Consider the following 25,700-nt stretch of genomic DNA (forward strand, 5'->3'; position numbering starts at 1 on the left):
ATAAAAAGTCGACGGCGCGGGTTTGATAGGAAAGAGGGAGAGACGCGCCCACTAATTGGCGGAAATGTTGCCATGACAAAGCTTAGGGACGCCGGTCTCCACTCGAGCGAGGGAAACGGACCCGTTTGGGGTGCTTTGCCTTCTGCGTCGGTTGTCGGTCCGGCTTTAAGGAAAGGAGTTCGAACAGTGCGAGGTGGAAAGGAAATCGAGGGGTCTCCTTCGGGCTTTTTCAATGGCGGTCGTGCGATCCCGTCCTGAGCTTTATCGTTGGCGACGTTTCAATCAGCCAGCATCGCGGCAAAAGGTAAAAAAAACAAAACAAGGACGTAGACCTGGTCCGCTGCTTATTGCTGAAGTCACTTTCCAAACAGCTTGTGCCGGCTATTGGATGGTCACATTTTTTGGATAATATTAAAGCCTGCCTTGATTTCATGTAACTGAGCAGCAAGGAAGTGCCTGTGCAGGTAGTCCTCGATTTACGACCACAATGAAGCCAGTGAAACATTTGTTAAATGAGTTTTGCCCCATTTTATGACATTGCGTGTCACAGCTATTAAGTGAATCCATTTGCTTGTTGGTACTCAGGGGTGAAATGCTCCCGGTTTGGACCAGATCACCCGATCTGGTAGCAATGGAGGCGGGTGGTTTGGAGAACCAGTAGCAAAAAAACCCTCCCCTCCCCCCACGCCCAGCTGAACCGCACTATCATCAGAGGCTTTTTTTTTACTTTTAAAAGCATTTTTTCTACAACGTCTTCCGCCAAAAAAAAAATGCTTTTAAAAGTTTAAAAAAAAGCCTTTGATGATCGGGCAGCTCAGCTGGGATCAAAGGCTTTTAAAAGAAAAAAAGCCTCTGCCGATCAGGCAACTCAGCTGGGATTGTCAGAGGCTTTTGAAAGCATTTTTTGTACAACCTCTTCGCGGAAGTGGTTGTAGAAAAAATGCTTTTAAAAGTAAAAAAAAAAATGGCCACGCCCACCCAGTCACATTCCCCCTCTCATTGTTCAGTAAAGTTGAAGAGACCCCATTAATCAATCCAAAGGATTCGCATGACCTTGGGGCACAGCAACCGTCATAAATATGAAATAGTTAACAATTTTGATCAAATTATCATGATTTAAAGGTCATAACTGAAAAACAGTCCTATAACACTTTTTTCAGCGCCACTGTAACTTTGAACCGTCACTAAACGAACTGTTGTAAGCCGAGGACTACCTGTACTCAGAGCATACAGAACTCGTTGCCACATCTACTTCAAGTCTAGCTCAACTAATGTGAATGCATTGATGTGGTTTTCTTGGAGCCATACAGAAGCAGTTTTATGAGTTTTCTGTGCAGCCAGCATCTGAGTTACTTTTTTGACTTCTCAATCTATCCTACAGCCCTAAAATGTCTCAGTGGCTTCCCATTTAAAAATTAATTAGATCTGACCCTATGTAACTTTTTGAGATCAAAGCCAGCTTTGCACTGCCATGTAAGTGGGCCTTCTTACAGAAGTTATGAATAACCACTAGAGCCCTTTGATCAATGAAAGAAAACAGAATAAAACATTTTTCTATGCGCACCTAAGTATGTGTACTTCAATCGGTCCTTTAAATATGCTTGGAGTAATAACTAATATTTTGTCTCATTTATTTTGAGAATATTTGTTGTAAAACGTGAGTTAATGTAAATCAAAGACATGCCTATTGAATAGCATTATATAAATATAGTAAATAAAAATATACTAACTAGTTTCATTAAAGTTTTACAAAATGGGAGCTCTTATATAAAGGCATCCATAGAGATCTAATTCTACTTTAATTTGATCTTTAACTGGAAATTAAAATATTTGATTCTTTAATTCCCAGCCACAGTTTGATGCTGACAGTATAGAGCACTGGATAAAGGTAAGGAAAAATAAATTAATGCTCAGTCTCAAATATCTGGAAAAAAAATACTTCTTGCTGAGTGGGAAGAAATCTTGAGTTCCCTAGTAAAGATTCATTTAATTCAATGCGACTTGTTTTCTGAATAATTATGAATGATACTGGACTGTTAATTGCAGAGATGTTAAAGTCTATTACAATTATTATTAGATTATGTTGAGAAATGTGTATAAATCTATATAAATCTACTGATGTGTATAAATGTGTATAAAGATATACTTTACTGATTACTGATAGAACCATAATGGTAAAGGATTGGACTAGGACAGTCCAAATTCATGCCCCCTCTTAGTAATGGAAATTTTGAGCCAGTGACTCTTTCAGCCCAATCTACTTCAAAGTGTTGCTGTTATAAGGATAAAATGAAGGAAAGTCCCTTTGTAAACTGCCCTGAATTCTTGAAAGAAGTTGTGTGTGGGGGGGGGGGGGTACACATCTATCTGTAGTAGGACAGATAACTTAAATTCTAGCATTTTAGTGGATGCTATCTTAAGAATTAATATGCTTCTTAGTTTCAAAAAAATTCTATGTGGCTAACAATTTTAATATAAAATAATGTATCAATAAAGGAGATACTCTTCAATACATATAAGGACCAATCAAAATCAAAAAGATAAAGCCAGCAGAATAAATACCATGTGCTTCCAACCTTATTGCTGATCAAAATATCTTCTCTTGTGTTACACGAAATAAGTCGATCTTAATAACATTTCTATTATTTATTTTTTTAAATTCAGCGGGTGGAACAAGCCTCCGAATTTGCTGTTTCTGAAGCTTTTTCATTAAAAAGGGCATCCTATTCTCATGGACTTCATGGTCCAGTGCTGGATTTGGAGACAACAGAGCAGCTGTTAGATCATGATGAAGCATATGTAGAAGGTAATACCTAAACATTTTGTTATGGACTCCAGCTGATGCAGAATAATTATGGTTTTTTTACTGTATTGTAGAAAAAGAACAATAGATTACCCATCCCTAGAAAAGTACATATCTCTTCTCCCATCCCCCTATTACAATTTTGTAATTTTGTGGGAGATGGAGTTGGAACATTCCATTATGCCAAGAGATTGTGAAAATACCTGATTTATGTATGATGGTGGACGGTAATATCAATTTAAATTTATAGAGAAATTTGACAAAGCATGGCTCAGTTTTTCAAAGTGCTGATTACTGTATATGTAACTGAGGATAGCTTTAAATGGTGACCATATTGTATAGATGTTTTTAAATATCTATGATTGTTTTAACTAATGAGATTCATACTTTCCCAATTCCTCCTAGGCTTGTGAGCTTTCAAATATAAGATCAACTGTAAATAATACCAAGAAATTTTAACAAATCAGAATAAAAATCTTGGCTAAAACTCCTTGGGACTAATACTGCAGAAGCCAGTTTAATTTGCCTCTGAGCAGAGTTTAGGTTTGGGTGTAAAAATCCTTTTCATATTTTAAACTTTTGCTTTAGTTGGGAATTCTGAATCTAGTAATATTTTTATTGCTTTCATCAATGCAGCTCAAGAGTTGCTTAATGACTGGATGAATTCAAAATTGAAATTGGAACTGGCAAGTGATGAAGACAACGATGTTCAAAATTCAGCCCCTAACTCTGTTCCTTTACAAGAGCCTGTTGCTGGCTTTCAGAAATATAAAAAATTTGATGGTGAGACTGATTTTAAATTTATTTTAAGAAATTATATAGTAGCAAAACGTCTCCTGCTACACTATTATACTGTTAAAATTCACACCAAACAATTAAATTGAAAGTAAAACATTATTGTATCTAATAATCTAAATAGTCAATAAAGACCATTCTGAGAAAATTGCATTGTTGTGGCATAACTAACCCCAAAAAGTATTTTCCAGAAAGACAGGAGTGTCACAGAAGAACCCTTCTCCCTTTTGTTCTGTTCCTTATAGGCTATTTTACAAAGAGAGATTAAAATATTTTTAAGAAAATGATGTAACAAACACTACTTTGATTTGTATCCAGTTTTTCCACCCACAGGACAATCAAGGAAAGTAACTATTAAAAAAATAACCACTCGTGTTTTCAAAGACTTTGTACATGTATTTTCCACTCTTATTTTAACATTCTTAAGCTGAAAAATCATGCTACTGGAAAGTGATACTTTGCTATTGAATTTCAGAGTTCAAAACTCAGTGTAATTGGGCTGCGTATGGAGAGATTTTAAGGATAGAATAGGTGTATTTCATCTCACAGAGGCTTATGATTTTCACTATGGTTTCACCATTTCTAAATATAAATGTCAGGCCTGGAAACCTAGGAATGCCTAGCCTCGGAGTCTTCTTTAGTTGGGGGTGTTACTTGGAATCCTGACAATAAATGCCTTCATAAAACAAACATTTGTAGCTCGTTTTTGGTGTTCTGGGAAGCACAAACAGAACCTTGGGGATGGCACATGTGGTGACTGCAAGCTGCAACTCCTGATTCAGGACAGAAAGTTTAAAGACACCATTTTACATTCAATTTCAATATAATTTATGTATTCTAGATTTCTATGGTTATTTGGAGCAAGAAGTGGAAGGCACCACGGTACAAGATTTTTTACAGCATCTATTGCAAAGCGAAATTGTAAACAGTGGTATACTGGAAGGCCTTAAAACTAAAGCCGTCAGAGAGAAAAAGGAACCCAGAGACTTACGAATTAACATGGAACTGAGGCATAAGCTGGTAAAAATATAATGTTTATGGAAAACCTTCTAAAATTCACTTTATATTTCTTCATAAATTTCTTAAGTCTTTATATTGTTTAAATTAATCCCATAGAGGAGGGAAAGAAGTACAATCTAAAAATAATAAATTGAAAGTATAATGGATATATATATATATATATATATATATATATATATATATATATATATATATATATATATATATATATATATATACACACACCCTATTTCTCGAGGCTGCAGTGGATGCAGAGCAAGTTGGCCAGGACGCCTGCATTCCTGGATAAGTTTTGCAGTTTTTGCCAGGGCCAAGGCGTCAGGTATGACAGTGTATTTGGCCCTATGATTCAAGTGTTGGAAGACAGATCATCAGTTCTAAGCATTTTGAGTCTCACTAGTTCTTCTTTCACCAACATTTGAGGCTGTTGCTTCCAGATCTACCCAGGGTGATGGGCCAGAGGAAACAAATGTAATGTTCCAAAAGCCCATCCAGTAATTCTCTGTCTGTTTACACAGTCCCACGGGAAAGGAAAAAAGCAGGGAGCAAGGCACTGAAAAGAAAACTGAATGGAAAGGGCATTTACTTCAAAGCATTACAGACAAATAGACAAAAAAGTGAAGTGAGGATAAAACTTATGTGCAGGGACTTCAAGCGTACATCCTTCACAATGAGGAAGGCCACCTATATCAAATAGAGAAGCAAGGGAAAAAAACATGAGACGCATATGAAGTTCATTCTGCACTGGGGATAGATGGAGATAGGAATAACCGTTGAATGGTGCCTTCACATGGATTAGCATACAGTGAAATCTTTCTCAGGGAAGAAGTTGTTCGGTGAAGCAGCTGATTCAATCTTTGTGCAAAATGAAGAAATCATTCACCGTAGCTCAGAAAAGAATCTATCCTGACCTTTCAGGTTAAAGATCATAGCCATTTTTTTTTTTCAGGCAGAAGCCCAACTCATGTGTCCAGGTCCAGCAACAGAAGGGCACACCCAATAGAAAAGGCAGAGAAGGCAGGAACCAAGGAAATACCTGAGACTGTTTTGTCTTCACCTGCAAGGTGATGGGCAACTGCAATAATTTTAATGTCCTGTAATATTCCTGTATGGACATGTGGATGTTAGAGCTAATTTAATGAGAATATATTGTTCACAAGAATCCCCTATCTCTAAGAATGAACAAAAAACATTTTAAGATGAATAATACATTTATTAGACTTTAGAAATATATAAAATATAACTGCATAAGAACGCTCTGATGCAGGGGTCTCCAATCTTGGCAACTTTAAGCCTGGTGGACTTCAACTCCCAGAATTCCCCAGTCAACTGAGGAATTGAAGTCCACCAGGCTTAAAGTTGCCAAGGTTGGAAACCTCTGGTCTGGTGTATTTTCTGTTTACAAGATGCTAAAGGAACATGGACATTGGCATGTATTTTGAACCTCAGGCTGCTGAAGAAATTCATCAGGCACTGAACCTCCAGAATGGAGAAATTAAGGTCTATACCAGAAGCCAACACAGTGGAATACTTCCAGCCTCAGTAGAGCTATCAGAAGCCTAATGCATATTTTGATTTGAACTTTTTACTGATAGAAGAGTCAACTCTTTCCTGTATAAATCCTTCATCTAGTGATTAGAAGTTATTTGGCAATCAGTTTCAATGACTGGCCTGTGCTTTAACACTTCTTTTTGTACTTGTTTTCCAGGTAAAAGAAAATCGCTTGAAACGGCAGAAGGAGCTTGAACTTTTAAAACAAGAAAAAGCCCTGAAAAAGTTAGCAATGTCAGAGGCTCAAAAGCAATTGCAAGAGGAGACAAAGAGGAAAGCTCTGAAAGCCAAAAAAGAAGAAGAAGCAATCCAAAAACAAATGGTAATACTGCGGAAGGAGTTGGGAGAAAAAAGACATCTTATGGAAGAAGCACGGAAAATGTAAGCTTTGGAGAAAAATCAGTTCATTCTAGATCCTAAAACAGAATCCGAACAACCGTAATAGAGCAACTGTATACAACAGATTAGATTAGATTAGATTAGATTAGATTAGATTAGATTAGATTAGATTAGATTAGATTAGATTAGATTAGATTAGATTAGAATTCTTTATTGGCCAAGTGTGATTGGACACACAAGAAATTTGTCTTTGGTCCATATGTTCTCAGTGTACATAAAAAGAGAAGATGCATTCGTCAAGAATCATAAGGTACAACACAAAGTCATAGGGTACAATAAGCAATTGAATCATACTAGGAAACAATATAAATCATAAAGATACAGCAACAAGTTACAGTCAAACAGTCATAAGTGGGGGGAGATGGGTGCTAGAAACGATGGGAAGATTAATAGTAATAGTAATGCAGACTTAATGAATAGTTTGACAATGTTGAGGGAATTATTTGTTTAGCAGAGTGATGGTGTCATTTTTAGATGAAAGATCATCTAAAAATCATTGTGAGTTCTAACGAGTGAGGGAACATATAAACGTAAGACAACTTAGAACCTCATCTCCAAAGATGCTGTGGAGATTAATTAACTTCCAAGTGTAATTAAATTTATTTGAGATTTGTAAATATAGAAGAAACTACTAAATCTTCTTTTCCAAATCATCTCTATATGCTTTTCAAAACCACCGACCAAGTAGGTACCATGTTATATGAACTGTAAAAATTAAATCAGAAGTCAAACTATTTTTCATGTGTATCCCTATTTGATTACAATTGTTTCTTCAAATTGTCAGCTGCTACAGCAGCGTATGACATTAAGATGACTGAAAATCACTATAGGTACCTCTTTAGGACACTATGGGAGCCTACTAAGGCAGTTTTCCTTTTATATAATTTATATAATTCTTCTTTAAGAATTATTTAAGGACATATTGTGTAATACTAGCTTATGAAATGGAGAACATTGCAGTAACTAAATGTATTACAACAGTCCTGTAAAACTTGCTCAGTTCAAATAAAAAGTACAACAAATAAGAATTGCTAACTAATAACAAATTGATTAACATGCACCTCTTACTCTTCTACTTCTCTCTAACCTCTCACAAACTGTCCTATTTTAGGGAAAGAAAGAGACACAATTTAAAAAAAATTCAGACTCTGATAGAAGTTGGCCTGCCTCCTGCTGAGCTTACCTATCTGAATTGTGACAATGAAGAACAAAAGGAGGAGGAACAGGCCAAAAAGCAGGAACTGCTGAGCAAAGTCAACACTGCTGATCAGGTGGTGAGGACATTCATGATCTTGTCTTCAGATGGATTGTTGCTTTAGCTAGAATTCTTAACAGTTTTCACTAAACAAAGATGCTCAAGGTGTCATTTTTGTTAAAATGAACTGGGGATAAATGTATAGATTTGAGGTTGAAAGGATATAGAAGGTTAGGAGAGCAGATGGATGCCAAAAACTGGAACCTGCTCTGAAAACTGCTTCATGACTAAGTTTAAACCTGAGGATAAAGCACAATGTTATGTCAGCCCAGGTTTTCTTATAAACTTCTTTTTTTCTTCTTTAAAGCAAGAAAACCAAGGGAGTCATTTTTACACTTGCTAAAATGCAATATGTTTGAGTATGATCTGGTGTTGTAAAGTGCCACACGTTTATGCCACTAAAGCATGGACTTGAAAACAACAATAAAATAGTAAATGGGAAACAACAGTCTGCAGATGCTATATAGCATCTACTTATATTTATTAGCCACTTAGAAGTTACTAATCAATAGACATGCATAACAATTGTAGTATATTTGCTATTTGAAGACTTATAACTGTCCTGCTTTAACTTATTAACGATGCATCCTGGATTGCTTGCTGAAATGAGATGTAGGTTCTCATTAAAATGTTAGTTATGTGATCATTCAATTATGATAGCAATACATATGAAATAGCATTAAAATGTTACAGTTAACTGAAGTAGACAATTGATATATTCTTAAAAAAGAGTTTTTTAAAAAAAAAACCTTACCACTTATGAGTTTGGGCATGGGGGATGAGAGCCTTCTACTTCTTTATATCTACATTTTTAAAACGCCAATTTCTACTTTTTCAGTATTGGCAATATTATGGAAAACATAGAAAAAGAAAGTAGTAGAAAACAAAAGAAATGAAACACAAAAGAGAAAAGAAAATCTAGGTTGCACTAATACGATTTGCTATACTTCACAATACCTTTCAAATCTTGTTTTTCGTACTACTTCATACATATATATTTTATATATTTCTTTTTTATGATATCAACTTCATCCTCCCCTGGCTTTCTCAAGTCTGCTTCTCAACCTTCATATATTTGTTTTACATATATCAGTCCTCATGCTCTCTACATAACCTATCCAGTATATTTCTTTCATATTTTTCTATTCATTCTGACATATCTAACATTCACTTTCACATACATATACAGTAACAAATCATTACAATTTATGAAGGGAGGTACAGTTGTCAGTGAACATTGAAGGCATTTATTGCAATACTCCAATATTTTACATTATCAGAAATGTAAATATGATACAATGGAACATGGTTACTTGATTCTCAATGTAGTGCCTACGGAAGTATTTCTCTGCCTGGTACAAGTTTATTCTGGATCTCAGAATTAAAATGGGAAAAGCAAGAGCCCTTGCAGACTGGAAGTGCCAGCTGAAGATTTTGCGAGCCTGGAGGGATTATTCATGGTCTCACAAACTGGAGAAGGAGACTCAAAAAATGGAAAATCAGCTTCGGGATCAAAATAGGTAGCAATATTAACACAATTCCTTCCTGTGAAGTTGAAAGTTACTCTTATGTTTGGTTTAATTATTTTGATTTTTGTTTGTTTATTGGAGTGCTTTTAAAAAAGGAAATATAAAATGCAACTGAAAAAAAAATTATGGTATATTTTCAAACTTTTCATCAGGACTATTGCTTTCACTCTTTTATGAAGAAGCCATCAACATTAGTATTCATTAACATATAATTAGTGCCACTGGTGTGCAAGATGTTTTTTGAATACTGTGCCACTTATATAAACTCAAGGACAATTCAGCTAGTATATTTAATACTATGATTATTAAACTTTTTCAAAGTTTTCCTTTCCCCGTTTTCCCCATTTATTTATTTCTTGACTCTTGCAAACATGAGAATGATCCTATAATTTTGATGAGTAACCGTTCCTGGATGAATCTATTATTATTTCATTGAGTTCCAAGAAATTACATTAGGAATCCATTAACCCAATGCAGGGAAAGCAAAGTACATTTGATCTGTCCCAATCAGCAGGTTGCATCATGGCCACAATCATTATTGAATAAAAACTTGTTAGAAAAAAATATTTCAATAGGCTTGTGTAAGGCCTAATGGTTTCCCTTAGAAATATGCTGATATAGCTCTTACTAACAGCAATTATTTTATGCTTGACCCATATTCCAAATACACTGGAAACTACAATAAGCAGAACAATATATTTATCAAAATAAGAAGTCATTACAAGAGAAATAAATACACTCTACTTTTTTTGTCTGAGGGCTGCATTTTATTTTAATTTCCTTTGAGGGCTGCAACAGCCATGATTGCTGATATCAGGATATTTGGAGGACTGAAAGTTTTAGTCTACTTGGGTGGAGGTGGAGATCAAATGGATGCAAGATTTAAGGCATCCATTTTATCGCTTAAGCTCCAAAAGAACTTTATTATGTAAACAAGTCAGTTTTGTCTACTGGAGGGGATCTGGGGTCTGCAAATAGGGTACTAGAGGCCCACATCTAGTAATGCATGCTCAACTCTTTTATAAATAAATAATAGTCAAACAGAAACCAGGGATTCTAAACTAATGTTAAAAAATATCTTAATTTAGGAAAAACCAGCTGGCTATAGAGTTTAACCGGAAATGCATTTTGCGTCATTTCTTTGCTGAATGGCAATGCTGGAGCCGATTAGAGATGGAAAAGAGAGAGCTAGAAGCGAAAAAAGAAAAAATGAGGAGAAAAATGGCAAAGCTCTTGGAAGAAGTATCACTGGGGCAACCAACGTCAGATTTCTCAAGACTTACCAATAAAATCCTTGAGACAGAAGTTACCCAAGATAAACCTGCAAGTGATACAGAGGTAAACCGTATAGAGGTTAACCAGCTGACTGAAGTACCGTTTGTTCAGAATAATCCCACAATTGCAAAATCTGAAAGAGAAAATTCCTGCTCTCCAGGGACAAGTAAAAAATGCAATCTCCATTCCCCAAGTCAACCAAAATGTCCATGGCAAATCACCAGAAAACATGCTGCTTTGAATCTTCAGGACCATGCCAGGTTTGGAAATGAAACAAAGCATTCCCTGCAGCATCTTGATCTATCAAAACAAAAGAAATCTTCCACTATTTTGGGTCCCCTGGAACAGCAACGTCTGATTGAAGAACAGCAACAGCAGCTTCAAGAGCAGCAAGAGCTGATCCATAAACTTCAGGGCCTTCAGAGGCCACACACTGCTTGGGAGGAGGTTGAGCAAACTACAACAGCTACCACAGCACTTAACATTGACACTCCAAAAATTAAGGAAGAAAAGCAAATGAGAGAAAATCAGTCAAATTACAAGAATACTAAACCTGTAAGGTATAATAATAATATTACCGGGATTTTGTTATCTAGTAGCTAAAAGAATGTGGTTGGAGCAGCACACTTCAAAGTAGCACTGTGATGTTTTTAGTTGTAATTAATAGCTCAGTATCAAATATGATACAGGTTCAATACTCACTATTATTTGACCAATTTTAATCATTTATTTCCAATGCTTTAATAATAAAACAACAGTAGTAGTAGTAGTAGTAGTAGTAATAGTAGTAATAGTAGTAGTAGTAGTAGTAGTAGTAATTGAGTAGTCTAAGGAACTTTCAGTCCAAAGTAATTACGGGCAAACAATAAAAATAAGCAGAGGAAAACTGTATTTTTATTTAGTTGCATGTGGCTTGTTGCCTTATAGAAAATCAAAGGAGGGTGTTTGTAATTTTTATTCCTACCACTCAAATGCATGGCTAAGAAATAAGGTGTCTGTTGTCATGCAAAGGACACTTTTTTCTTTTAATTTCAACTGGATGGTCCTTGTCCTTCCCTTACTTTTAAAGAAAAGCTGCTCTTGCATGATATGACAATCTTTAAGAAATGTATAGGCCATATCCTCCCCTCAGACTTCTCCATAGCAAGCTAGAGTCACAGGTTCTCTAATGACTTTCATAAGACTTAGTATCTGGATCCTTTCCAGGATAGGATCAGGAAACCAAGCCTTATAAGGGTCACTTTACTTATTTCAATCTTTCCAAAGTCATTTTGAATCTCATGCTTTGGCTATAGTCTACATTATTCACAGAACATTTTTTCTATTTGAAGTATTTGCTTTGTAGAATCTTTATCCCATGCCCAAGACCTTTCTGTTCAATTGTCACTTTTTTCTTTCTTTCCTCTCTCCTATACTTGGTTTATTTAGGTCAGAAGTTCAGCAGCCATTCACTCATAAGAGAAGGACTTTGAAAGCATTAGTAACACCACATCCCTTGCTTAGAGGTATGTCCCTAACTTCTAGAATCTTTCCTGGATGGCTATAAAAAGCTGTAGTGAAATATATGACTGTTATAATACAAATACGCATACTATATTATAGCACAGGAACAGTCATGAAATGTTTAATAAATATAGCAGAAGGGCTGATTTTTTTAATTGGCCTTCTTGGCAAACTTTTTCAACTCCTATGTGTGAATTATCTCAAATCCTAAATTTTGTGGTTTTCTTTGAATTAAAAATTAAAGTGTTCTTTTTTTCCTGGACACCTTGTTGAATAAAATTTTAAGTGGACAGGGTGAGGTCACTAGCATTGTGACAGTATAATATAATTCATACACTTTTATCTGACCACTGACAAATAATGCCAGTGTATTTCAACCAGTCTCAGAAAGATTAAAACAACTACGGCAAGAAATAATTGTAAGTATACATATTTCTTCCTGAAATATACACACAAATGTGTTTAAATGTTTTAATTAAGTTGATGGCTTTCAGAATCACATTGAAATACATGTAATGTGCATTGTAATCAATAATTTGTTTTTCTTAATGTGCTATATCATAAATCTAAGTACCCTTTATTGTTCATATCAAATTAGTTATAAGTTATTAATAGTCTATACCACCTAAGATTAAAGGAAAATTATTCTTGTGGTTAGTTATGAAGAATGGCATAGACTTGTCCAACTTCTTTAACTGGTAAGTAAGTTGCCTTAAAATACATGTAGTCTTTAACAATCATTTGTTTAGTGACCTTTGGAAGGGAGTGGGGGAAGAAAGAGAGGGAGAGGGAGAGAGAGAGAACATATTGAGCTAGTTTGATATGGATCAGTCAGAAAGAAAATTTAAAGCAAAACTCTGCATGCTTCAAATTTAATTTATACTCATTGTACGCCATCTCCTAAATGTTTAGCTATGGAAGAGAGAGCAGTTCAGCGAGCAGAACGAAGGAAACAATTGGAAGAAGCAAAAAAAAAGCGAGAAGACGAAAAGCTGGCAAGTAAAACTAGTTTCCGACTTGAATATCCAGCAGGTAGACAATAAAAGGACCAATATAATGTTTAAAATACAAACATGAAATTTTATTTATTAGCCTTTTATTTTTTAATCAAATTTCTGTGGCCCTCCATCTAGCCAAGGAAATTAGGCAGTGAATATAAAACAAATTACAAACCACTTAAAACCAAAATAAAACCACATTCCAAGCTGAGGCATCTATAAAAATTTCAGTCTCACTCTATAAACTATATACACATGCCAGAGCTTTAATAAATTAATATCCTGGCCCCCGAACTTGGTTTACCTTAACATGAAAATAACATTTTATACTGAAGAGCAGATGATAAGTTTTATAGATGAGGAGACACTGCATGCAAGCAAGAGAGCATGTTTGGGGAGAAAGGCACTTCATCTTTTTCTTCCCAGCATAGAAACCAGACATTTTCTGAGAAGATGGATAAAATAGAAAGTGTATAAGATGCATCTAAAATCCCTCTATTTTTCTTCAATAAAACAGCAAACAATTTTGCAACCCACTAGTTTAGACTTAAAAAATTAAACTTTTTACCTAACTAGACTTCATCTCCAATTAACAAGTTATAATGGTGATTACTTGTTTTTGATATTTATATTTTACAAGTGAAAACCTGCTTTGAAATGTGTAGGTTTCCTGACTAATTACTGCTGGTAAACCTATTCTTTCTCCACCATTGCTGAAAAGGATTTTGAGTAAAATATTATTTTTACCCCTTTTGTCTGTAAAACACACATCATTATTTAGGTAGGCATCTGCTTTGGAACATCTGTGTTTCTTCGGGACAGGGATTTAAATATGATTTAGCTTGTCTTGTTCTATACAATCCTAAGGCTGAGATGCAAGCCAAAGAAGAAGAACGTGAAAGACAAGAAGCAGCAGAAAAAGAGGCTAAATTAGAGAAGAGGCGAGAAGAGAAGAAATTGCAGCAAATGGTGAGTGGAAGATTGTGCTACCAACTATCTCACAGATCTATTAGTGATAAAACACTAGTTTAAACTGGCTTTTCAGTATGATTTTGTAATGGCACCATTACAAAATTCAATTCAAGCAGTGTCAAAGCTGCTGAGGAAAAAAAATACTTTCACCATTTCATAAAAATTATTTTAAACACCCCTACATCAAAGCCATATTAATTGCTGTAACATAAAGTAATGGGACAACAGTCCAGTGTTCTAGAATTAAGCCAGCCTGGCATTGTTGCTTAAATGATTCAAAGCTTCTGAATGAGATTATGTTCAAACAGTTGGTGGCAGATTGGGAGGAATATTTAGACTGTATGCCCTCAAATGAACCTTCTGATGTATGAATGAGTGACTTTCTTGCCCCTGTCATTTGATGCCCTTGCTCTTTCAATCTTATCCTGTCTAGGGGGAAAGGGCGAAGCAAGTGAAAACTGCTGGTAATGCTAGTTGACTTTTTTTTTTTTTTGGAAGTCTTAGAGTTGACAAGGGTAAATAGTAGATAGAGAAAGCAACAACAAAGGCAGAAATAAGGCCTGGAAGATCTGAAGCTCAAAATGGTAATGCCGGAGGTTTTGCAACTTCCCAAACATGAAACTGCAGTGGTCATTCTGTATGTATAGTCACACAGAATAGTCACCCTAATTGCAAAAAGATGGCCTATTCAAAATGATGCAGATAGGCATGAAGGAAATGCTTTTGGTAATGACGTTTGGAGCCATGTAGATGACCGCAACAATATCTCCATTTCCTGCAGTTCAGAAAGAAATCAACAACTGAGCACATGAGTTTTACTTGTTTGCCCAAGAAATAGTACTATTTTTAATGAACTGGTCAAATTCTCTAAACTGTGCTTTTCTGATTTGTTAATTACAGAAAGAACTGGAAAAACAGAGAAGGCTAGAGAGAGAACAGCAACTTTTATCCAAAGCTGAAGACCATTACATTAAGGTTCTGCTCAAACAGAGGTTAAAGGCCTGGAAGAGACTTACAGAGCAATCTGAAGAAAACATGGTGGTAAGAACTAGACTAAAACTGGCCATCTTGGAAAAGATAGTTTCATGTGCTGAAGATGAATCCTCTGCTATTTTCCAGTGTGTGAAGTGTTGGTGAGTGAAAAGGTTTTTTCATCAAATCAGGTTTCTGTGTTGTGATGATAATGCATGGACTAACACAGCAAAAAGGAACCATTCTCTAAGCCTAGTTTATACAGCCTTGATGGAAAAAGCTTTAAAAAATTCTGTGGATCCAACAAAATATCTGAAGACAAGTTTAAAAGAAGGGAAAATATAATAGCAATCCAGAATGAGTGTTATAATTAGCATCCCCAAATGTTCTGGCCCAAAAGACAAATGTCAGACTGTGACAGCATTTGCAGAAATGCCTTGTATAGCAGGAGCAATTTTTTCCAAAATTGGGGCTATGGAGCTCATTTACGTTTAAGTTAGTGTTTAAATTAACAATATATTTTGAATGGCTTTTAAAATATGTGAACTACCCACAAATCAAGTATCCATATGAATGCCCTGAGTTCTAGGCATATTTCCAGCTAAAATAACTGAAGATGCAATTGTGCTGTCAGACTATAAAGTTGAAATGGAGAAAAAAGAATGTGCTTGCTCTGGGAATCTATGCAGCTTGGTCATTGGACATAATAAAAGGGGCCTGGTCAGTGATGTTTCAATGACACAACCTTAGTTACAGGACCGCCCTTGCATCCATTTATACCAGTAACCATGTCTTTTCTTGATCTCTGAATTTAGATGGCCCAAAGTCATCACTGTACTACGTTGCAGCAGAAATGTCTTCTTGCCTGGCTTCATCATATGCAAGAAATACATTCAAGGAAAATAGCTCAAGCTGAGGGTCTCCATTGCTCTCAATTGCTTAGAAGATCGTTCAGGTGTTGGATAAAGGTGAGCAAGAGGGAAGGTATATATATATATTTTTTTTAAAAAAGTAGTTGTAGGCATTTTCTAAAAGATTCTAATCTAATCTAGACTGGAGACCAGGAGTTTGAAGTAATGAAGACGGAGGGAGCATAAAGCATATTTTTTTGTGTGTATCATACCACATGCTGAATTGTACATTCACATTTGTGCATTGTGAGGGTTTTTTCCTTTGACACATGCAGTAGAATATTTTGTTTCTTCCACCTACTTCTGTTGCTATGTTGTTGTATAAAATGTAAACATACAGTAATTGAGTGACACCTTTTTCCTTTCATTGGACTTCTTTCAGTATAAGGATTACACACTTACTCTGGAAGAGAGTGCGAGCAAAATGCATGAAACTACCCTAAAGAAGAAGTTATTTGGCTCTTGGTTTGATTTGGTAAATGAGGAGAAAAGTATATTGTGGGCGAAACAAAAGACCGCAGATCAATACTTTAATAGGTAAAAATGAATATACGAAAGGCATTTTCATTTAGATTGTATTTATTGCAAGAATTCTACAGTATGTTCCTTGTTCTTTAGGTTCCTTTGGAATCATCTGAACATTGTGTGTGTGCATGCATTCATTTCTTTGTTCTGGGAAACAAGATGCAAATCATGCTTCGAGGATATGTAATTTAGATACAACTTATATGTTAAATTTATCTTTGTGTACAAACCAGCCATATAACTATATCACTAAACAGAATGAACCATACCAGATAGAAAATCTGGTTCTTCCCTTCTTCTAGCAATGTGCTTGGGCTATAGGCTGTTATTGCTTACTGTTCAGCCCATATTTCGCTCTACAGAAAGCTAGTACTCCTAACAATACAATACTATTCAAAGGTATCCTCTACTGAATTCAATGCTTTTTTAGAAGTTTAACTTCTACATAACACAATGTAGAAGTGCAGCTCTAGCATATGTCTATCCTCTTGTTATTTGGTGCAGATGCTGAGAATCACCAGCCATTGAATAAATTTGGCAAACCCAGTACCAGGGTAGTACTGAATTGAAATTAATAAACTTAATTTCAGTTCATTTTCTCTATCAACACACTTCATTTGGAAACTCCATATTCATTTATCATCATAGGAAAAAAAATTCTAAGCAACAGCCTTTATGCAAGACTTAAAAACTAAATAAAGTTCCCTTAGAGTTGTACATAACATTTACTGTCTTTCATGGGAACATCTATGGTCCTTTCTTTGCAACAGAATCTACTGTATTCAGCTTTTTCTTGTAAAGTACTGAGATTTATCAAAAGTTGTCTTGCATTATTTACAAGGCTCATTTCTGTTTGAAGACAGTATGTTTAATGTTTGACTAAATATGTGTCTAATGATAGGTGTTTTTACTAATATATGGGCTTTGCTCTATGCTAAACAGAACAGCCTTATTTTAGACTGAATAAAATCAGAATCTTACTATTCATGGGGAAAATTATATTACAAAATATAGACAGGATTCCAAATCCTTTTCTTGTAATCTGTTGAATTAAAAAGGAAGAGGATTCTGAGATTTTTCAGACCAAACCACAGAGAATACTAAATGTATGACTCAGTCTATTTGAGTGTATCACTTAGTTTTAAAAAACCACAAATAAAAATTATAAATGGAAAAGAAACATCTATGCATAAAGGTCTCTTGGAAGGCAGTGTGATTGATTAGTGATAAAATGAGTTGAGAGACTCACATCCTCACGTAGCCACAAAACTCATTCTCTGTTTAATTTACTTCACAGGGATAGAAAGGTGTGGGATTAATATATTTTTGAAAGAAAAAGTGAAATGCAACCTAATAATTAAAAACTATTAGCAATATATTCCACTTGTAAAGAATGATGAACAATGTAAGAATCAAAGTTTTCTGATGATATTTAACTATTTAAATACCTGTTTTTCTAGAGCAAATTCAGTTACTGCCCTCTTGTCCCTATCTGTGAGATATAATACAGAATGCTGGATTACATAGGCCCTTGAACATTCAGTTCACTTTCATGAAAATGAAACCACTGTTATGTTTGACATACCGTTTCAGACGGTATAAAATCTTGGCAACTAGTTCTCTACATAGATAAGGAAAAACTTTCAGTATCTTTTATATAAGGGTGTCAAACTCAAGTTGTCACGGCTGTGTCATGTGATGTATCGGGACTTTCTCCCCCCCCTTCGCTAAACCGGGCATGGGCGTGGCCAGCATGTGATGCATCTGGCCTGTGGGCCGGGAGTTTGACAGCCCTGGTCTAGAGACTAGTGACATTTAGCATCTCTTTTCTCTATGGAAATTCCCTATCCAACAAGCTGACATGTTCCTAAAAAATAAGGAGGAAATAGTACATTGTTTATAGTACATCTCTGCCTCAACATAATAGCATATTTTAAAGCTGTTTATTCAATATGGGGCAAGTATGAGAATATTTTTTAAAAAATAAACATACGCATGCCTTCTTACAATTCTGTTGTTATTTTCCCTCTTTTAAACATTTTTGTGATACAGGAGAATGATACTACTTGCATTCAGAGCCTGGCAACAGTACCCAGATCAGATGAAAGAGGAAAGAAAAAAAGAAGAAAGACTAGAAAAGCTAAGAAAGAGAGTATCTGAAATTTTGCCAGATTTCCAAGCATGACAAAAGAATTTCAGACTAGAGGACAAATAAAACTTGGAAGGGGAAAAAAGTCCATGAGGCAAATTTCCTCTTGAGATTGTCTCTGTAGCACCATTTCAGTAAACTCATTCCTGTTTGCCTTTTTCCTTCTATCAACAATGTGGCAGTATCTTTGGTTTGCAAGGGAAATCCTATGAATGTCTGCTTTGCAATCAGAATTGACCTTAAAAACAGAATTTGTCTATTGCTGTTCAGCTGTTAAGAGCTCATGGTGTGAACATAGTTATGGTCCTTACTATCTGCATACACCCACATCAAGACATTTTGTTATCTATCTCAAACAGCTGTAATATAAATGCAAAAGCAACCAGTTAATCAATACCAGCTACCCTTGGTCTTTTCCCCAATTGCTGTGAGACAATCAGTTTCCACAATGTTGGAATACACTTCTGTGCTCTCTAGACAACTAAGGTAATCCATACAAATGCCTTTCACTGTTACTGTAACTAGAAATACTGTAATAACTATTGTTTTGGCATTCATGACACACAACATCAATTGCCTAGAAGGGTCATTGTTATATCTATTTTGAAAAGTGCAGTAGTTAATCCCAGATTTGAGGCACATGGTAAAGTTCTGTATGTTATATTTACACATTTGTAAGTCAGTCACTTTTAAAGGAAGATTTGTTTCTCACATTCATATGCATCCTCCTTCAGCCACCTGAAGCCCTGGAATTTGCCAGTTGTCAGTCTCCCTTGTTGCCTACAAAATTCTGTTGCTGCTTCACATATTCTGAGTTTCTAAACTGTTAACACTTCAACTTCCAGATGGAATTTTCATTCTACAGCTGATAATTTTTGGCTGAAAACTGAATTAGAAACATGAAGGTCAAATCACCTTAGTAACAATTATAACTACAAAAAGTTATAATAGAAAAACAGCAAAGAAATAAATTATCTCTAAAACTGGATTAGTAATTTTTATTAAGAAAAATGTTAAAAGTGTTAATACAAGAATTCCGGCCAGGAACTTTGCTTTCAAATGTGGAATTTCTTTAGTTTTGGAAGCTAGTTTTGGCTTCCTTTGTGCCACATTTATAGTACCATGGGCAAGTCACTGATCTCTTTGCAAAATGTAGCCCAGTTTGCCCTTGATTATTAATTATATATCAGTATAATACTCCATTGTGGCAAACCAATCATTATTGGTTTATGTGGTCACTAAGAGTTCACATTAGCTTGATGGTTCACAATCCATCCATATATAAGACCTCTAAATCTAAAGAGCCATTTGCTGGTCATCCACAAGTTTGCTTTGCCTCAAAAAATATTCATTCTTTAAGGACAAATAGGGACAGCTTTAAATGCTATTCTTCCATTTGTAGTTCAAATGTATTCATCTATTATTAGAAATCACACATAGAATAAATTTATACAAGTTTTTTTCTACAGTTTATATGGAAGTTTATTCTAGGGAAGTTTATAAAAAATCCCTATTCAGTACCCTAATTTTTTATCAAATAATGTTTAACTGCATAGTTAGTAATCATACTTTTTATTTCAAGCTTCAAAAATTCTGAGTATAAAACATTAAATTCCCTCCATTCCCTGCAACTTATTAGCAATTAGGTTTATCAGTATACATATAAAACTTAACCCATCTTTCCCCTCATCCTCATATTTAAAAAACATAAAAAGAACAAATGAAAAAGATAGCCAATGTGGTTTATTGAATCACTGTTTTTAATGATGACATTGTACTATAGCTTTATTCACTTAATATAATTTAAACATTTAACGTATTAATAGCAAACATTAAGGTTATAAAAATAAATACTCCACTATGCAATCAAATTTATAGATAAAATATTTCAAAATTAAATAAATAGTTCAGATAGAAGCAATTTTATAATATACATCACATATTCCAACTGTGGGGGGGAAATCTAAAAATTGTAAACCAACAAGAAAGAAAATGTCCTGTTTTCTTAATGTTCTCTACTGTACAGTGAGATGGAAAAACAGATTTTGAAAAAGATATTTATATATATGGGGAAAAAACTTTGATACTATCCTGCAAGAGCAAAATACATTCATGATTTGATTAAAATCAGAGAACATTTAAGACATTAGATTGTTAGGCAGGTATTTCTTGCTTTAGAAAGCATTCTTATCTCAAATTATTTTAAAGACTAATTTGGTATAAAATAAAAAAGCACCATTAAAATAATATTTGTGTGAGCTATGATATATATTACTTAAGTCAGAAATATGGCAATGGAACAATTATTGCATAAATACGAAGGAGCTTCTGCTTCCTAATGAGCTCACAGTAAAACTTCTATATTACTAACATTTGATCTTGATCAACGAAAGCAACACAGGAAGCCTGCTCCTTCAAAGTTCACCATAACCTCTAGACTGGAATTGACTGAGTAACACAGAAGATATTTTAAATAGAAAATGCTGTAATACAATCTTAAGTGTTTCAGAATTGTAGAATTCCAAAGGCTAGTTGGTATTTATCAAATTTAGGCACTACTCATCTCGGTAGCTAAGTGACTAGTTTCACTCTAGATTATATTCTACTTCACTGCAATACGCAATAAGTGCTTAGAAGTCACTTTCAGTTAGCTTAATTGTAGCTACATTGAATTGTCTTTACATGGCCACTCTTTTCTTCAAAAAATTGTGCTTTATATTTCTGACATTCAGGAGACAGGTCCTTTCAACTTTCCCAAGAAAAGCTAAACAATTGGGGATTGGGGATTTTTAACATTTTCCGTTGTTCCTTGCAACATTCCTTCATACTACAAGATATTTATTGTCAATGTCTAGCCTTTCCAGATTGTGTTCTGACAGCAATATTTTACACCTTTGGGGTTCTGTGAGAGTCAGGCATGGAGGCAACTTTGCCATTTTAGTGCTTTGGAGGGGGAGGGAACCCTCTTAAGCATTATTAGTAATCATTTCTTCCAAGTATAGCTATCTACACTATCTAAAACATATTTTTGGTTGTTATAAATATGTATATTTTACCATTTCAAGCCAATATTAAAACTGAGAAGCTGGAATTATATGTGTGTTTTAAAAATTTAAGGATTTTGTTTCTTGTTACTGGCTAGCTACTTAGAAGATTACCAGGTTTTTATTAGACTTTAGCATGTACATAATATAATCCTATAATGGTGTTAATATCATCTTTAGAATGATATTTCTGTTGAGATGTGTGCGTGCATGTATAATATATATGATTCATATATATATTTTGCGAATTTTAGCAAATGCCAACAACTGCAAAAAAATAATCTAGCATATGTTCATCTTTATAACAGAGAAAAAGAACTGGAGCTACATTTTCTACAGTTCCTAATTCTCCAAACAACTGTTTTTCTTAATATAATTGGACTTTTTTTCACAATTTGATTGCATTGTAGTTCTACAAATCATACTTGTATGATTTAAAATGTTTAAAATTCAGTTTGATGGATTTTTTATACGGCCCTCAAACAAGAAACCACACTTAGGCTGATGATCCATAATCAGCTGCGATTTTAATCACTTGCAATTTGCAATATTTTTTTTCAATCAAAAGTAGTTGTTGATTTTACATGATTTTTGAATTTGGATGTTTTAAGGGCTTTTACTAGCTACTTCATTTATTTATTTAATATATGAGAGCTTAGAGTTTGGTGTTAAGACATCAGGCTAGAAACCGGAGACTGTGACTTCTATTCTTGCCTTAGGCACAAAGCCTGCTGGATGACCTGGGCTGGTCACTATCACAGCCCTGGGAAGGAGGCAATGGCCCCTGAAAAAAAACTTGCCAAGGAAATTGCAGGGACTTGTCTAGGCAGTCTTCGAGAATCAGACACAAATGAATGAAGGGAAAAAAACATAACCCATCTGACTCTCAGCAACTCTGGGCAGTTCATATAAATATATGAACCAATTAAATTAATGCAGAAATAGCTTTTGCAATTCTGATCTTACATTGTTCATTATGAGCCATTTTAAGGCAAGGGATAAGTATATTAATTAAAAGCAATCATATTCTCAAAGTAAGCAAGTAATAAAAAAAAAATACTAAATCAGCTATGCAAATCACAGCTTTAAAAAAAGCCCATCTTATAGGCACTTATATATCTCTGCTCTTGTAATGCGAAGATATTAAAGAGTACAACATTGGAGAGCTCTTCCTTTTTTTGGTAAAAGCATAAAAATGAGGGAAGTTCCCTTTTTAATTTCTTATATCCATTAACAAAATTCAGGGTTTATAACAATCAAGTTTTAAAAAATCCAAGTGTTTTGGCTACAATACATCATGATTAAACGACACTGAGAACCTTCTCCACTATCCAGTTAATAACTATCTTTGCATCAGAGAAATGCATAAAATTAAGTATGCAGCCTGTTAAATTTGGGGTGTGAATCCAAAGAAGACAGGAATTCCAAATAGAAAAATCAGAACCTGAAAATAACATATCAGGATCACTCCTATAACCAACATGCGTCTCCACAAAAAAAAAAAAAAAAAAAAAACAGGATCAAGGAGAGATTCAACCTAGAAATAAGGAGAAATTTTCTAACAGTGAGAACAATCAACCAATGGAACCGCTTGCCTTCGGAAGTTGTAGGAGCTTCATTACTGGAAGCTTTCAAGAAGAGACTAGACTGCCATCTTTCAGAAACGGTGTAGGCCTCCAGCTTGGGCAGTGGGTTGGACTAGATGACCTACAAGGTACCTTCCAACTCTGTTATACTGTATCTAATTCATAACTGACAAATTGGAAAGTTGTGGAGTGAAACTCTTCTGCTCAGAGTTGAATACCTTTGCCCTCACAATAAATGCTCTATAAAGAAACAATGTATTAAAGGAAACTCATTTTGTTGTAACCATATGACACTGCCTCTCTCAAATCTATGACTTCCCAGCATAATACTCTGACCACCTGATTCATATATCCATATATGCCACAGAATGAGCTGAGAACAGAAAGTATGTGCTGCCTTCAAGGAAATGCTAAAACTTCAAGGTCACATCGACCTCAACAGGGAAGTCTCTGCTTCTTTCACTTGTGATGGTTGTTTTTATATTTCTGTTTCCTCACCTGACACTAATAGGTATCAAGTGAAGAATATAAGCAATCCCAATCATACCAAGGTCTTCCTGCAAAACATTTGGCATATGCATGTTTTTGAGAAAGTGGTATTGCACTTTGCTATATGGCTTTAAAAGGATCTTCGTGCGCCAGTCTTCATTTGCAAGAGATGAGAGCTATTTGCCCAGAACGCCTTTTGATACATGATAAAGTTAATAGTTAAAAATTCCTTCATACGACATCCTCAGCACTCTGCTGCAGATCAGATGAGCGCAACGTGAAAAACTGGATCCAATTGGATAGAAAACCTTGATTATATTGTCCCGTATCAACCATCGTACCCCATAATAACCTCCTTCCAGTATTCTCCCGTAATGCAATGCGAGCTTCCCTCTCAGTCATGTTACAGCTGATATTCAAGAGCTGAAGAAGAAGGATGTAGCTCATACCAGAAGTTACAATGGCGCAATACCATACACAGGTGAATGTCAGGGCTGAACTAAATAAGGAACAGAAAGGCATGATTAATACAAAAGTTCATGAACAAAAATTATTTCCCATTGCTAGTCTGGAGCATTCTCCTATTTCTGGTAAACTGCAGTAGCAAGTAAGCCATGTGTATAATTTTAAAGCATCGAATCCTAATTTGTTAGATTAAATATGGGAATAAAATGAATATTCTTATTCTAACAACATACAAGATGGAATTATTTGTGGTGACTCTCTGCCACCAAATCACTTCTCCCCCTGGTGATGTGTTTGTTTCCCTTTTTTTAGTATAAAGCTGATCTAGAACAGGGGTCCCCAACCTTTCGGACCTCAGGGACCACTAAATTCATAATTTTAAATCCCACGGATCACTAATATGATCTGCCTAATGACCGGCTGGGTGGGGGTGGCAAGGTGGTCATATGACTGGGTGGGCGTGGCCAATTCAATGTAACTCATAACAAGTGGTGCCTTGCAAGCCTCTACTTGCCACCCCTCGCCTCCCTGCCCGGGTTCCTTAGGGCCCCAACAGGAAGCAGTTGTTGGAGCTAAGCAGCCACCACGAGAAAGAGCTGGCAAAACAGCCCACTCAGTTCAAATTGGATCTGACCGAGAAGGAGGCTCAGCAGAAGCCTCTCACTGAGGACTACGAGCATAGGCTTTCCAAGCAGAGGGAAGATCTGCGGGATCTTCCAGGTACCGGCGCCTGGAAGCTCAGCGGGCTAAGATGGTCAGCCAGTTCCAGGCCATGATGCTGTCTCACTGGAACAAGACCCTTGGGCTCTTCGCCACCAGCGGCACTTCCCTCCAGCCTTCACCCAAAGCCCCGCACCAGGAGGCCAAAGCAGACCCCAAGTCAAAATTTCTGCCCCCCTCTGACCCGCAGAAAAATACCCTGAAGGGGGAGACTCTCTGTAGCAACACAAACGTTCATTGCACGATCCGGCCCAGGGGCCATAGATTGAGGACCACTGATTTAGTGCAATATAAAAAATGCAAATAATTTTTCTGCGGACCACCAAAATTTTCTTGCGGACCACCAGTGGTCCATGGACCACCAGTTGGTGACCACTGATCTAGAAGGATACTTCAGTCCTTCGGTATGCACCTGTTACCTTTCTAAATGCCCTATCAATGTTATTGCCAGTTACTTTATGTGATATCATTTTACTCTTTTTAGCACACATCTATGACTATTTTAGGGAGGAAAGATAGAATTAAAATGACTGCATATAAATGGTTTAACTTTTTTCTCCAGAAATAACTTAAATAAACTCAAGATTTTAACCCAATACGGATTATTAAAAAAAGTAAGCCAACGTGGAAGCATACCCCATATAAGTGAAGCTAGAGAATTATACTCTTTTCAACTAAAAAAGACAAGAAAGAACAAAGTATGAGAACTCTCGCTAGCAGTCAAAAAAAGTGAGAAGAT

General features: G+C 35.5%; 2 protein-coding genes across 7 annotated transcripts in view; one reads left to right on the forward strand and one right to left on the reverse strand.

Moving 5' to 3' along the window:
* On the forward strand, positions 1-21,748 carry CCDC191 (coiled-coil domain containing 191). 4 transcript variants are annotated; one of them, XM_034411751.3, is made up of 16 exons: positions 1-304; positions 1,850-1,888; positions 2,665-2,806; positions 3,440-3,586; positions 4,440-4,618; positions 6,327-6,550; positions 7,680-7,842; positions 9,153-9,343; positions 10,441-11,187; positions 12,056-12,132; positions 13,043-13,125; positions 13,996-14,097; positions 15,001-15,141; positions 15,888-16,040; positions 16,366-16,520; positions 18,561-21,748. In XM_034411751.3, exons 1-16 carry the CDS (start codon positions 233-235, stop codon positions 18,691-18,693), a joined length of 2,748 nt encoding a protein of 915 aa, XP_034267642.2. In that variant the 5' UTR covers positions 1-232; the 3' UTR covers positions 18,694-21,748. The 4 variants fall into 4 exon arrangements, with proteins under 4 accessions (XP_034267642.2, XP_087750943.1, XP_087750945.1 ...); XM_087894817.1 differs by having other exon boundaries at positions 7-304; positions 7,680-7,839; XM_087894818.1 differs by lacking the exon at positions 3,440-3,586 and having other exon boundaries at positions 36-304.
* ZDHHC23 (zDHHC palmitoyltransferase 23) overlaps positions 16,551-25,700 on the reverse strand; it is a 14,282-nt gene continuing 5,132 nt past the window's right edge. For 2 of the 3 annotated variants that reach the window (XM_034411761.3, XM_087894821.1), the window contains exon 5: positions 22,209-24,275. In XM_034411761.3, the coding sequence (XP_034267652.2) occupies positions 24,008-24,275 (268 nt within the window). In that variant the 3' untranslated portion in view covers positions 22,209-24,007. Of the gene's footprint in view, positions 19,544-22,208; positions 24,276-25,700 lie in introns of those variants that run through there. The other variant, XM_087894822.1, reaches the window with a different exon arrangement.

This window comes from Pantherophis guttatus, chromosome 5, assembly GCF_059756535.1.
Source record: "Pantherophis guttatus breed Tessera chromosome 5, ASM5975653v1, whole genome shotgun sequence".
Lineage (NCBI taxonomy): Eukaryota > Metazoa > Chordata > Lepidosauria > Squamata > Colubridae > Pantherophis > Pantherophis guttatus.